Below are 15,219 nucleotides of genomic sequence, written 5' to 3'. Positions count from 1 at the left end.
AGGTGTTACAGCACCCCAGAGGGATTGTGACGCCATCGAACAGAACTTTATCACATTTATCGAATGACTCTCATGTGTAGGACATACTGTACATATCACTGTGACTATGAGCACGGTTATAATCAATGGTCTGTCTCTTCCTGTAGCTAAGTATAAGATGGCGGTGCTGTGTACCAATGACAACCATCAAAACAAAATATCACTAGATAACGATGTGTTACAATGTGGCCTGTGTACTAAGCCTTGCTAAAGTAGCAGCCAACCAACTCCTAACTCATGTTACAGGCTGTGTTTGAAAAATAACGAGTTGGTTGGCTGATACTTTATCTCACTTCACTTTGCCTCTCTCCAAGGCCTAGTACATATACCCCCTTATTTTATAATTGGGTGCCGGATGAGTGCCCAACAGTCGGAATTCCGATGTCAGACAGCCGGATCTCAACAGACATGGGCTATTCTCCCTTGTGGGGGCCCACTACCCGCAAGGGGCTCCTTTGCGCTAGCCCCCCTGTCGGAGCACCGGCAGTCGGGATACCATACCAAACCCTTTACAATCTGGGTGTGGTTGTATGACAGTCAGTATACCGACATCGGAATCCCGACTGCTGCTGCTCGGACGGATGGACGGGGGGCGAACACAAAGAAGCCCCATTGCGGGCTCATTTTGCTTCCCATAGGTCCTATTCTCCCTCTATGGGGGTTGTGTACAAGGGAGAATAGACCCTGGCAGTCGGGATTCTTCCTGTCGTTATGGAATTGTCCTTACGCAGTGGGTGCAGGTGACCCTGGCTTCTGTCAGGGCTTGCTGGGACTCTTAGTTCCAGCCATAGTGAAGCAACATTATGTGTGGAGCTGAGTGTCAAGGGTGACCACACAAAGAAACAGGAGAACAAGCGCTCCTGGGTTGCCTTCACAGTCATTGCCTCTACCAATATGGCGGACAGACCGCTGCCACTACCAACATGGCGGCCGAAGCCGGCAATGACAGGACGATGCTTCCGGTAAAGGAAGCTCTCACTTCCGGTAGCTACTCAGTCGCTGTCAGCAAGATGGCGTCGAGTGGAGGCTCTTCGGGGCCCGGGTGGGAGGTTGCGGTGCGTCCGCTCCTGTCCGCCTCTTACTCCGCGTTTGACATGAAGGAGCTGTCGCAGCTGCTGTCGTCCGTCATAGAGAGGTGAGGAGGCCGGAGGAGGGCGCCCCGGGGCCTGAGAGCGACGGGGAGGAGAGAGCTGTGTCACTGCGGCCATGACAGTCCTACCCCGGCCTCTAACAGACCTGACACAGCCCCCCACCCAGGCCACTGATACACCTGACACAGCCCCCCACCCAGGCCACTGATACACCTGACACAGCCCCCCACACAGGCCACTGATACACCTGACACAGCCCCCCACCCAGGCCACTGATACACCTGACACAGCCCCCCACACAGGCCACTGATACACCTGACACAGCCCCCTTACCCCGGCCACTGATACACCTGACACAGCCCTCCCTTACCCCGGCCACTGATACACCTGACACAGCCCCCCACCCAGGCCACTAATACACCTGACACAGCCCCCCACCCAGGCCACTGATACACCTGACACAGCCCTCCCTTACCCCGGCCACTGATACACCTGACACAGCCCTCCCTTACCCCGGCCACGGATACACCTGACACAGCCCCCCACCCAGCCCCCTGATACACCTGACACAGCCCCCCACCCCGGCCACTGATACAGCCCCCCACCCCGGCCACTGATACACCTGACACAGCCCTCCCTTACCCCGGCCACTGATACACCTGACACAGCCCTCCCTTACCCCGGCCACTGATACACCTGACACAGCCCCCCACCCAGGCCACTAATACACCTGACACAGCCCCCCACCCAGGCCACTGATACACCTGACACAGCCCTCCCTTACCCCGGCCACTGATACACCTGACACAGCCCCCCACCCAAGCCACTGATACACCTGACACAGCCCCCCCCAGCCAGGCCACTGATACACCTGACACAGCCCCCCACCCAGGCCACTGATACACCTGACACAGCCCTCCCTTACCCCGGCCACTGATACACCTGACACAGCCCTCCCTTACCCCGGCCACTGATACACCTGACACAGCCCTCCCTTACCCCGGCCACTGATACACCTGACACAGCCCTCCCTTACCCCGGCCACTGATACACCTGACACAGCCCCCCACCCAAGCCACTAATACACCTGACACAGCGCCCCACCCAGGCCACTGATACACCTGACACAGCCCCCCACCCAGGCCACTGATACACCTGACACAGCCCTCCCTTACCCAGGCCACTGATACACCTGACACAGCCCCCCACCCAGGCCACTGATACACCTGACACAGCCCCCACCCAGGCCACTGATACACCTGACACAGCCCTCCCTTACCCAGGCCACTGATACACCTGACACAGCCCCCCCACCCAGGCCACTGATACACCTGACACAGCCCCCCTTACCCCGGCCACTGATACACCTGACACAGCCCTCCCTTACCCCGGCCACTGATACACCTGACACAGCCCTCCCTTACCCCGGCCACTGATACACCTGACACAGCCCTCCCTTACCCCGGCCACTGATACACCTGACACAGCCCCCCTTACCCCGGCCACTGATACACCTGACACAGCCCTCCCTTACCCAGGCCACTGATACACCTGACACAGCCCTCCCTTACCCAGGCCACTGATACACCTGACACAGCCCTCCCTTACCCAGGCCACTGATACACCTGACACAGCCCTCCCTTACCCAGGCCACTGATACACCTGACACAGCCCTCCCTTACCCAGGCCACTGATACACCTGACACAGCCCCCCTTACCCCGGCCACTGATACACCTGACACAGCCCCCCTTACCCCGGCCACTGATACACCTGACACAGCCCTCCCTTACCCCGGCCACTGATACACCTGACACAGCCCTCCCTTACCCCGGCCACTGATACACCTGACACAGCCCTCCCTTACCCCGGCCACTGATACACCTGACACAGCCCCCCCCCCCACCACCACCCAGGCCACTGATACACCTGACACAGCCCCCCCACCCAGGCCACTGATACACCTGACACAGCCCCCCCACCCAGGCCACTGATACACCTGACACAGCCCCCCCACCCAGGCCACTGATACACCTGACACAGCCCCCACACCCAGGCCACTGATACACCTGACAGAGCCCCCCACCCAGGCCACTGATACACCTGACAGAGCCCCCCACCCAGGCCACTGATGCACCTGACACAGCCCCCCTTACCCCGGCCACTGATACACCTGACACAGCCCTCCCTTACCCCGGCCACTGATACACCTGACACAGCCCCCTCCCACCCAGGCCACTGATACACCTGACACAGCCCCCACCCAGGCCACTGATACACCTGACACAGCTCCCCACCCAGGCCACTGATACACCTGACACAGCCCTCCCTTACCCCGGCCACTGATACACCTGACACAGCCCTCCCTTACCCCGGCCACTGATACACCTGACACAGCCCTCCCTTACCCCGGCCACTGATACACCTGACACAGCCCTCCCTTACCCCGGCCACTGATACACCTGACACAGCCCTCCCTTACCCCGGCCACTGATACACCTGACACAGCCCTCCCTTACCCCGGCCACTGATACACCTGACACAGCCCTCCCTTACCCCGGCCACTGATACACCTGACACAGCCCTCCCTTACCCCGGCCACTGATACACCTGACACAGCCCTCCCTTACCCCGGCCACTGATACACCTGACACAGCCCTCCCTTACCCCGGCCACTGATACACCTGACACAGCCCTCCCTTACCCCGGCCACTGATACACCTGACACAGCCCTCCCTTACCCCGGCCACTGATACACCTGACACAGCCCGCCACTGATACACCTGACACAGCCCTCCCTTACCCCGGCCACTGATACACCTGACACAGCCCTCCCTTACCCCGGCCACTGATACACCTGACACAGCCCTCCCTTACCCCGGCCACTGATACACCTGACACAGCCCTCCCTTACCCCGGCCACTGATACACCTGACACAGCCCTCCCTTACCCCGGCCACTGATACACCTGACACAGCCCTCCCTTACCCCGGCCACTGATACACCTGACACAGCCCTCCCTTACCCCGGCCACTGATACACCTGACACAGCCCTCCCTTACCCCGGCCACTGATACACCTGACACAGCCCCCCCCCCCCCCCCACCACCCAGGCCACTGATACACCTGACACAGCCCCCCCACCCAGGCCACTGATACACCTGACACAGCCCCCCCACCCAGGCCACTGATACACCTGACACAGCCCTCCCTTACCCCGGCCACTGATACACCTGACACAGCCCTCCCTTACCCCGGCCACTGATACACCTGACACAGCCCTCCCTTACCCCGGCCACTGATGCACCTGACACAGCCCCCCACCCAGGCCACTGATACAGCTGACACAGCCCCCCCACCCAGGCCACTGATACACCTGACACAGCCCCCCGCCCCGGCCACTGATACACCTGACACAGCCCCCTTACCCCGGCCACTGATACACCTGACATAGCCCCCCGCCCTGGCCACTGACACAGCCCCCCCTTACCCCGGCCACTGATACACCTGACACAGCCCCCCTTACCCCACCACATATACAGCTGACACAGCCCTCCCTTACCCCGGCCACTGATACACCTGGCACAGCCCTCCCTTACCCCGGCCACTGATACACCTGACACAGCCCCCCTTACCCCGGCCACTGATACACCTGACACAGCCCTCCCTTACCCCGGCCACTGATACACCTGACACAGCCCTCCCTTACCCCGGCCACTGATACACCTGACACAGCCCTCCCTTACCCCGGCCACTGATACACCTGACACAGCCCTCCCTTACCCCGGCCACTGATACACCTGACACAGCCCTCCCTTACCCCGGCCACTGATACACCTGACACAGCCCTCCCTTACCCCGGCCACTGATACACCTGACACAGCCCTCCCTTACCCCGGCCACTGATACACCTGACACAGCCCTCCCTTACCCCGGCCACTGATATACCTGACACAGCCCTCCCTTACCCCGGCCACTGATACACCTGACACAGCCCTCCCTTACCCCGGCCACTGATACACCTGACACAGCCCTCCCTTACCCCGGCCACTGATACACCTGACACAGCCCTCCCTTACCCCGGCCACTGATACACCTGACACAGCCCTCCCTTACCCCGGCCACTGATACACCTGACACGGCCCTCCCTTACCCCGGCCACTGATACACCTGACACGGCCCTCCCTTACCCCGGCCACTGATACACCTGACACGGCCCTCCCTTACCCCGGCCACTGATACACCTGACACGGCCCTCCCTTACCCCGGCCACTGATACACCTGACACGGCCCTCCCTTACCCCGGCCACTGATACACCTGACACGGCCCTCCCTTACCCCGGCCACTGATACACCTGACACGGCCCTCCTACCTCAGCCACTGATACACCTGACAGCCCCCCTTACCCCACCACATATACAGCTGACACAGCCCTCCCTTACCCCGGCCACTGATACACCTGACACAGCCCTCCCTTACCCCTGTCACGGATACACCTGACACAGCCCCCCTTACCCCTGCTACTGATACACCTGACATAGCCTCCCGCCCTGGCCACTGACACAGCCCCCCCTTACCCCGGCCACTGATACACTTGACACAGCCCCCCTTACCCCACCACATATACAGCTGACACAGCCCTCCCTTACCCCGGCCACTGATACACCTGACACAGCCCTCCCTTACCCCGGCCACTGATACACCTGACACAGCCCTCCCTTACCCCGGCCACTGATACACCTGGCACAGCCCTCCCTTACCCCGGCCACTGATACACCTGGCACAGCCCCCCACCCAGGCCACTGATACACCTGACACAGCCCCCCTTACCCCACCACATATACAGCTGACACAGCCCTCCCTTACCCCGGCCACTGATACACCTGACACAGCCCTCCCTTACCCCGGCCACGGATACACCTGGCACAGCCCCCCACCCAGGCCACTGATACACCTGACACAGCCCCCCTTACCCCACCACATATACAGCTGACACAGCCCTCCCTTACCCCGGCCACTGATACACCTGGCACAGCCCTCCCTTACCCCGGCCACTGATACACCTGGCACAGCCCCCCACCCAGGCCACTGATACACCTGACACAGCCCCCCTTACCCCACCACATATACAGCTGACACAGCCCTCCCTTACCCCGGCCACTGATACACCTGGCACAGCCCTCCCTTACCCCGGCCACTGATACACCTGGCACAGCCCCCCACCCAGGCCACTGATACACCTGACACAGCCCCCCTTACCCCACCACATATACAGCTGACACAGCCCTCCCTTACCCCGGCCACTGATACACCTGGCACAGCCCTCCCTTACCCCGGCCACTGATACACCTGGCACAGCCCTCCCTTACCCCGGCCACTGATACACCTGGCACAGCCCTCCCTTACCCCGGCCACTGATCACCTGGCACAGCCCCCCACCCAGGCCACTGATACACCTGGCACAGCCCTCCCTTACCCCGGCCACTGATACACCTGGCACAGCCCTCCCTTACCCCGGCCACTGATACACCTGGCACAGCCCTCCCTTACCCCGGCCACTGATACACCTGGCACAGCCCTCCCTTACCCCGGCCACTGATACACCTGGCACAGCCCTCCCTTACCCCGGCCACTGACAACTCCCCTTCTACCGAGGCCGCTGGCATAGCCCCCCCCCCCCTCTACCCAAGCCACTGGCATAGCACAGACCCCCCCCCCCTCTGCAACTGACACACCTGGCACAGATTCCTATCCTCCTCGGCCACTGACAGACCCTCACGGCCTCCTTCCTGGCCACTGACACACCTGAAACAGGCCCCCGCCCCCTTCTCCCTAGCACCTGACACAGACCCTCCTCTCTTCTGCCACTGACACATCTCACAGATACCCCCAAATCTCTTACTACCCCTCTCTGCCCACTGATGCTCCCACACCCCACTTTCCTGCCACTGACACAGACCTTTCTTCCCCTGCTACCACTGAACGACCGTGTTAATAGCCCTGACAAAGACCACCTTATGCCAGCTCTCCAGTCAGAGACTGAACCATATGACCAGGCCCCCTGCCAGCTAATGTGCATTCTGTATAGATTTGCTGGAAATCTGATGATGTAGATGGCGGTGTGCTTTTAGTAACTAGACGTGTGTGGTGCCAGCCCAGTGATGTGCAGACGAGGCGTCAGTTCTGGGAATCACTCACTATTTATAATCCTGTTTAACACATCCCCTGTCTGTAGATGTTTCTGGTGGACTTATATAAGTGTTACAGCTGGCACGTGACCTCAGGGTGTTAATAATCCTTTCACAGGAAATTCCATGCTGGGATAGTCTGCCCTGGAGAAGAGGCTGCCACCCTCTGATTGGTTATAGCGGAGGCGGCCATTTTTGGACTCTGGATGGTTATGGGATGCTGCTTGCCTTTTAAGGTGCCCACACACTAGTAAGATTTATCTGCAGATCTGGCTGGTTGGAACAAAAACATGGTTATGGATTAGTGACAGTCTGTCAGTTTTCCAGGATTTCCAAGCAAATGGTCAACTGTCATTTGCTCTCATCCATAGCCATGTTTTTGTTCTAACCAGCCAGATCTGCAGATAAATCTGCGTGTGTATGGCCACCTTATGACATGTAACTTGAATTACATTACCTCTTATCTGTTCAGCAACCTTGTAGAAAACCTTTGAGAAATGGTGCTCCGGCCTATCAGCTCTTAGACAGTATAACGGCATCAGAATCCCAGCTGTCTGTACTCCTATGGGGGAGCGCGTAAAAAGGCCCTTGCAGACTCACTGTCCTCGCAATAGGTTCTATTCCCCCTCTAGGGGGGTTGTGGACCCTAACAAGGGAGAATAGCCCCAGTTGGTTGGGATCCTGACTGTCCGACGTTGTTATACTTGCTGTTGGGATTCCACCACGCTGGCTCCCTAGCAATATGTCTGTAACAGACAGGAACCTAGTATGTATATAGAAGAAGGTTTCAGACTGAGGGATGATGGGTTGATTATTGGGGAGAGTAGGTCACTGCGCACATCAGACTTCAGTGACTGATAGCGGGCTAGAGTATAGAAATACCAGACTTTGTTGTTATTGAATCTGTGTGATATTAGATAAGTGACCCTTGTAATCACCTTTGTCCTTCATTTCCTCCCTCTGATGTCTCTTTCCAGCGAGTCTGAGATTCTGCACCATGACAAACAGTACGAACCCTTCTACTCCTCCTTTGTGGCTTTGTCCACTCACTACATCGTCACCGTCTGCAACCAGAGTAAGTGCCCTCCTCTGCCACATAACCTCTGGGTGTCCTGTGACTGGCGGGTGCGCTGATGCTTGTAGTTCCCCAGCTGCAGGAGAACTGTATCTTTGTATATCATTTCCTGTGCTTTGTGGATAGTTTGAGGTGTACTCGAATCAGCCTTAAACCACAAACCCACTAGTGTTTTACTTTGCAGTGGTTAGTAGGCAATGCATGTATAACCTTCCCACTGCGTCGCTGACCCATGTATAACCTTCCCACTGCGTCGCTGACCCTGTATAACCTTCCCACTGCGTCGCTGACCCATGGATAACCTTCCCACTGCGTCGCTGACCATGTATAACCTTCCCACTGCGTCACTGACCCTGTATAACCTTCCCGCTGCGTCGCTGACCATGTATAACCTTCCCACTGCGTCGCTGACCCTGTATAACCTTCCCACTGAGTCGCTGACCATGTATAACCTTCCCACTGCGTCGCTGACCATGTATAACCTTCCCACTGCCTCGCTGACCATGTATAACCTTCCCACTGCGTCGCTGACCATGTATAACCTTCCCACTGCGTCGCTGACCCATGTATAACCTTCCCACTGCGTCGCTGACCATGTATAACCTTCCCACTGCGTCGCTGACCCTGTATAACCTTCCCACTGCGTCGCTGACCATGTATAACCTTCCCACTGCGTCGCTGACCATGTATAACCTTCCCACTGCGTCGCTGACCCTGTATAACCTTCCCACTGCGTCGCTGACCATGTATAACCTTCCCACTGCGTCGCTGACCATGTATAACCTTCCCACTGCGTCGCTGACCATGTATAACCTTCCCACTGCGTCGCTGACCATGTATAACCTTCCCACTGCGTCGCTGACCATGTATAACCTTCCCACTGCGTCGCTGACCCTGTATAACCTTCCCACTGCGTCCCTGACCCTGTATAACCTTCCCACTGCGTCGCTGACCCTGTATAACCTTCCCACTGCGTCGCTGACCCTGTATAACCTTCCCACTGCGTCCCTGACCCATGTATAACCTTCCCACTGCGTCGCTGACCCATGGATAACCTTCCCACTGCGTCGCTGACCCATGGATAACCTTCCCACTGCGTCGCTGACCCTGTATAACCTTCCCACTGCGTCGCTGACCCTGTATAACCTTCCCACTGCGTCGCTGACCCTGTATAACCTTCCCACTGCGTCGCTGACCATGTATAACCTTCCCACTGCGTCGCTGACCCTGTATAACCTTCCCACTGCGTCCCTGACCATGTATAACCTTCCCACTGCGTCGCTGACCCTGTATAACCTTCCCACTGCGTCGCTGACCATGTATAACCTTCCCACTGCGTCTCTGACCCATGTATAACCTTTCCACTGAGTCGCTGACCAATTTATAACCTTCCCACTGCGTCGCTGACCATGTATAACCTTCCCACTGCGTCGCTGACCATGTATAACCTTCCCACTGCGTCGCTGACCCTGTATAACCTTCCCACTGCGTCGCTGACCCATGTATAACCTTCCCACTGCGTCGCTGACCCTGTATAACCTTCCCACTGCGTCGCTGACCCATGTATAACCTTCCCACTGCGTCGCTGACCCTGTATAACCTTCCCACTGCGTCGCTGACCCTGTATAACCTTCCCACTGCGTCGCTGACCCATGTATAACCTTCCCACTGCGTCGCTGACCCATGTATAACCTTCCCACTGCGTCGCTGACCCTGTATAACCTTCCCACTGCGTCGCTGACCCATGTATAACCTTCCCACTGCCTCGCTGACCATGTATAACCTTCCCACTGTCGCTGACCCTGTATAACCTTCCCACTGCGTCGCTGACCCATGTATAACCTTCCCACTGCGTCCCTGACCATGTATAAACTTCCCACTGCGTCGCTGACCATGTATAACCTTCCCACTGCGTCGCTGACCATGTATAACCTTTCCACTGCGTCACTGACCCTGTATAACCTTCCCACTGCGTCGCTGACCATGTATAACCTTCCCACTGAGTCGCTGACCATGTATAACCTTCCAACTGCGTCGCTGACCATGCATAACCTTCCCACTGCGTCGCTGACCCTGTATAACCTTCCCACTGCGTCGCTGACTGTTCTCTTCTCCCAGTTCCCAGGAACCAGCTACAGTCCGTGGCTGCAGCCTGCAAGGTCCTGCTTGAGTTTTCCGTGCTCCGTCTAGAGAGCCCCGATGAGGCGTGTGCCGTGTCCCAGGTGGGTGTGGATGTCCTTCTATTGTGTATCTCCACCATAATGTAAATCTGCACTTAGTTACAGCAGTCCAGTCTGAATGGACTGCTGTAACTCAAGTGTAACTTTTGCTATATAGGTGGGTGAACTGTGGCCTCTTTATACCATAAGCTGGGACGGCATGTGCCGGGTCACTACAGCCGCCCCTCTCCCAGGCACATCCTTATCTGCTATATATTCCAGTTCCGGGTGCAGTGGTTATCCTCTAAGGCTGCTCTGTCCCCACGCTGCAGTGGGAGCCTTTGGGGGATGGAGTGTCTGAATTGTGCCAGAACGTCTGGTTTTATGGGAACACATCTGTGTAGAATAGATTGCTGCAGGTTTCTGACTGGTGGACGAGGCAGGATTACTGTACATCCCTTCTGTTATATATATATATATATATATATATATATATATATATATATAATAACTGATTGCCTTGTGTGTTTGTAGAAGCACCTGATTCTCCTGATTAAGGGTCTGTGTACCGGCACCAGCCGCCTGGACCGCACAGAGATAATCACCTTTACTGCAATGATGAAATCCTCAAAGCTCCCCCAGACTGTACAGACGCTGTCGGATGGTGAGTGGGAGGGGATATGGGGGTGGATTCGCTGTGTATCACCTGTGCGTGTGAATGACCCTGGTCACTTTGAGGTTCAGTTGCTCACCGCTCCTGTGCTCTGTTCTGACAGTGGAGGATCAGAAAGAAATCGCGGTTCTGCTGAGCCCTGAACTGCGCCAGAAGGAGGTGAAAATGAATTTTATCAACCAGCTGAAGTCTGTATTTAACCCCAGGAGCTCGACTCTGCCATCGGCCCAGTCACACACACAGGTTAGTGCTCTTTTGTACCTACGCTGTCCTACAATCAGGGGAAAGGAGAGAACGCGGCGTGTTATCCATAATCCTCTGCTTCTAGTCTGCATCCTGTGGCCAGTAGCCCCATGTATCCATGCCTCTGGGTAACTGCTCTGACTGGCGCTATCTCGCAGTGTGTGAGACCCACGTGTAAGATCTGGGGGGCACTGCAGACTGTGGGTTTGACTAAAGAGTTAATACTATTGGAAGGGAAACTCCCTACACCTCCCCCCTCACTGGCGGTGCGGGCCAAGCGCTCTGTGGCTCGCTGGGTCTCTTGCTATTCAGTACATTTATCTCGGTTTGGGTCTGCCAGTGCCTGGCCCTCTCCAGGTAAATGCCTTCTCTGTTGGGCCATGAAGGCCGCTTGTACGTCACAGCATGGTGCCTCTGTTATGCAGCTGTACCGGGAGGTTCTGTGAGCCTCCATACAGTCACCCCACCCTTTTCTAGGCTTCGCACTTTGTGACCTCTGACACTAGGTTTTGGGGACTGGTTTTGTGCACGGCTAGGTCACTGCATGACTACCCCACCTGTGACGCGTGCTTTGTCCCAGTCTGCTGGTCCCCTAGATAGGAAAAAGGTAGATGTTGTTGGGTCCATGTGGCCCTCCCCAGGGGCCACATGTTAGTTGTGCTTAGAGAGGGGGAAGGGTTCAGCTGCAATATTTATAACCATTTACTGCCTACTCCGCCTCCCTCTGAACCCCCCAGTCTGCAGTACCCTCCAAATGGAGTGAATAATCCTCTCTTCATTCTGACATGATCCGTTATTAGGTGGAGACCGAGGGAGATGACGCAAGTTCTGATCAAGCATCTACTGCTAAAACCAAGAGCACCTTCATAGCGCAGAATGTAGCCAGTCTTCAGGAGCTGGGTAAGATGTGGCCAATCTGCTTCCAGTTACACTTCCAGGCAGGGAATTCAGTTTCAGTTTAGACAATGCATCCGGGTACGTGGTATCTGTTAGTGTACGGTCTTATGTAGAAGCCAGAAAATCATTCCACATTCCGTGCATCATGGAGTCTCCTTACCCCCCTTCCACAATCACTACCTCTGCCATCCAATGTGGAATCCTGCCTGGTGTCACACTGGTGGGTTACGTATCATCGTCTGATCAGATGTTTATTCAGCTGTTATGTGCTTAATCTCCTAATTAGCAATATCTGCCATTAACGAGTTATAAAACCTGACTTCAGGAGACGTCTTAGTGCAGCTTATCAGACTATCCGTCCTGGTTACTGTGGTTTGCTACCGCCACGTTGCTCCTGTCCCGTTAGCCGGGTGACCGGGTGATTGGCACAGACTGGTTTCTCCTAGAAGTAATGTCCTGTCTCTCGCACAGCACTACTAATATTCTATGTGTGACTGTGCATTTTAGGCTCCTTATACCCCTTTATACCCCAGTAATTTGCTTTTCTGTGTGAACCATGTCTGCCCGGTATTTTGCCGTTCAACACTGTTCCATTTCTTAGGGCAAAGGGTCATCCCGGGTCGCAATTTCCCAGGTACTTACCATGGTTGGAGACCTAGGAATTTCAACCTGGGTTGATCCTTTCACACAGAAGAAATATCCGTGTTCATCAGCAAACAACCTGGAAATCTTGACCTGTGTGAAAGGGGGGTCAGACTGGGACCTGCGAAGCAACCTGGCACACAAATGCTGAGTAAAATTCAGGATTTGGGGGTTTTACTGTGTGAAAGTGGTACTATGGTGCTCTGTGCTAAGTGTGGTACTATGGTGCTCTGTGCTAAGTGTGGTACTATGGTGCTCTGTGCTAAGTGTGGACTTTGCTCATTAGTGTTTGTGTGTTGTAGGTGGCTCCGAGAAGTTGCTGAGAGTCTGCCTGAACCTCCCTTACTTCCTGAGATACATTAATCGTTTCCAGGATGCTGTATCAGCCAACTCATTTTTCATAATGCCGGCGACAGTGGGAGATGCCACCGCCGTCCGGAACGGGTGAGTGGACGACTAATATAGAGCGTAATCTGTTACAAATGCTGATATTTCATGGTAATCTCCTGGTCACAGTAGAAGGTGAGGGTTAGGTTGAACGTAGTGTTGGGGGACTAATAGGATAGAGCGGGCTCAGGACTAGGCATATAGTGAGGGTTCGGGGGAATGGGAGGAGTTGGGGTTAGAGTGAAGAAAGGGAGGTTATTGTTAGGCAGCGGTAGAGGAAGTTGGAGTTCGGTTCTGGGAGGGTCCGGCCTAGGCAGTAAGGGGACAGGGAGAGTCGGGCATTAGGACTGGCTTAAGGATTATGCTGCCGGAGGTGGCTAGAGATAGGCCCTAGGAGGGCAGTTAGGGGTTAGCTATACTGCCAGGACATGATCAGTTGGAAGTCAGTCCGCTGATCTCTGGAGTCCGCTGATCTCTGGAGCCACTAAACAAGTTGACTACTAGACCAACAGGAACTTTTTATTGACATTCTACTTATGTTGACAGTAGTCGTGTCAACACAGTTTACTGAACTCCTATAGAGCAGTTCGGAGGACTGTCCAAGGGGTAAGAAATGAATGAGCGACCGTTCTTTGTGTGTCTATTAATAAAGCCAGTGTGCACTTCAGAGGTTATAAGCTCAGTCCTGTCTGGCTGGACGTCTTACAGATTTCATTCCCTGGTGATTGACGTGACAATGGCTCTGGACACCCTGTCCCTCCCAGTGATGGAACCTCTGACTCCTCCTCGGCTGAAAGACGTCACCCTCCTGGCCCTGAGCTGCCTGTATGCAGGTAAGTCTTCCTCCAGCGTTCTCTGCTCAGCGTGTGTGTGACCCCAGTGACCTGACCCTGTGTCTCCCGCTGTGTGAAGGTGTGAGCGTCGCTACGTGCATGGCCATTCTCCACGTGGGTGGTACCCAGCAGGTCCGCACTGGATCTACAAGCTGCAAAGAGGAGGACTACGAGAATGACGCCGCCACCATCGTGCAGAAATGTGTATGTATTATCTAGTTATAACGGGCCACACGTGGGAATGTACAGAGGGTCACAAGACAATGATCTCCGAGGGTAAGATATATAATATACAGGGTAAGGAACACGCAGGAGGTGAGACACAAGGGTGGGTAGTTGTGGAAGGAGGCGAGACACATGGGTGGGTAGTTGTGGCAGGAGGTGAGACACATGGGTGGGTAGTTGTGGCAGGAGGTGAGACACATGGGTGGGTAGTTGTGGAAGGAGGCGAGACACATGGGTGGGTAGTTGTGGAAGGAGGCGAGACACATGGGTGGGTAGTTGTGGCAGGAGGTGAGACACATGGGTGGGTAGTTGTGGCAGGAGGTGAGACACATGGGTGGGTAGTTGTGGAAGAAGGCGAGACACATGGGTGGTTAGTTGTGGAAGGAGGCGAGACACATGAGTGGGTAGTTGTGGCAGGAGGCGAGACACAAGGGTGGGTAGTTGTGGAAGGAGGCGAAACACATGGGTGGGTAGTTGTGGCAGGAGGTGAGACACAAGGGTGGGTAGTTGTGGCAGGAGGTGAGACACAAGGGTGGGTAGTTGTGGCAGGAGGTGAGACACAAGGGTGGGTAGTTGTGGCAGGAGGTGAGACACCAGGGTGGGTAGTTGTGGCAGGAGGTGAGACACCAGGGTGGGTAGTTGGGGCAGGAGGTGAGACACATGGGTGGGTAGTTGGGGCAGGAGGTGAGACACATGGGTGGGTAGTTGTGGCAGGAGGCGAGACACATGGGTGGGTAGTTGTGGAAGGAGGCGAGACACATGGGTGGG

At 55.9% G+C, this 15,219-nt stretch overlaps 1 protein-coding gene across 16 annotated transcripts in view; it reads left to right on the top strand.

Moving 5' to 3' along the window:
- Positions 1-1,033: 1,033 nt before the first annotated feature.
- The window catches only part of UBR4 (ubiquitin protein ligase E3 component n-recognin 4), a 76,755-nt gene continuing 62,569 nt past the window's right edge, over positions 1,034-15,219 (top strand). For all 16 annotated transcript variants that reach the window (XM_083161919.1, XM_083161918.1, XM_083161913.1 and 13 more), the window contains exons 1-9: positions 1,034-1,174; positions 8,295-8,392; positions 10,511-10,614; positions 11,086-11,215; positions 11,328-11,467; positions 12,268-12,367; positions 13,309-13,450; positions 14,102-14,226; positions 14,306-14,430. In XM_083161919.1, the coding sequence (XP_083018045.1) occupies positions 1,050-1,174; positions 8,295-8,392; positions 10,511-10,614; positions 11,086-11,215; positions 11,328-11,467; positions 12,268-12,367; positions 13,309-13,450; positions 14,102-14,226; positions 14,306-14,430 (1,089 nt within the window). In that variant the 5' untranslated portion in view covers positions 1,034-1,049. The remainder of the gene's footprint in view (positions 1,175-8,294; positions 8,393-10,510; positions 10,615-11,085; positions 11,216-11,327; positions 11,468-12,267; positions 12,368-13,308; positions 13,451-14,101; positions 14,227-14,305; positions 14,431-15,219) is intronic.

The sequence above is a fragment of the Crinia signifera genome, chromosome 19 (genome assembly GCF_055691185.1).
Source record: "Crinia signifera chromosome 19, ASM5569118v1, whole genome shotgun sequence".
Lineage (NCBI taxonomy): Eukaryota > Metazoa > Chordata > Amphibia > Anura > Myobatrachidae > Crinia > Crinia signifera.
This window is presented reverse-complemented; position numbering and strand designations above follow the sequence as displayed.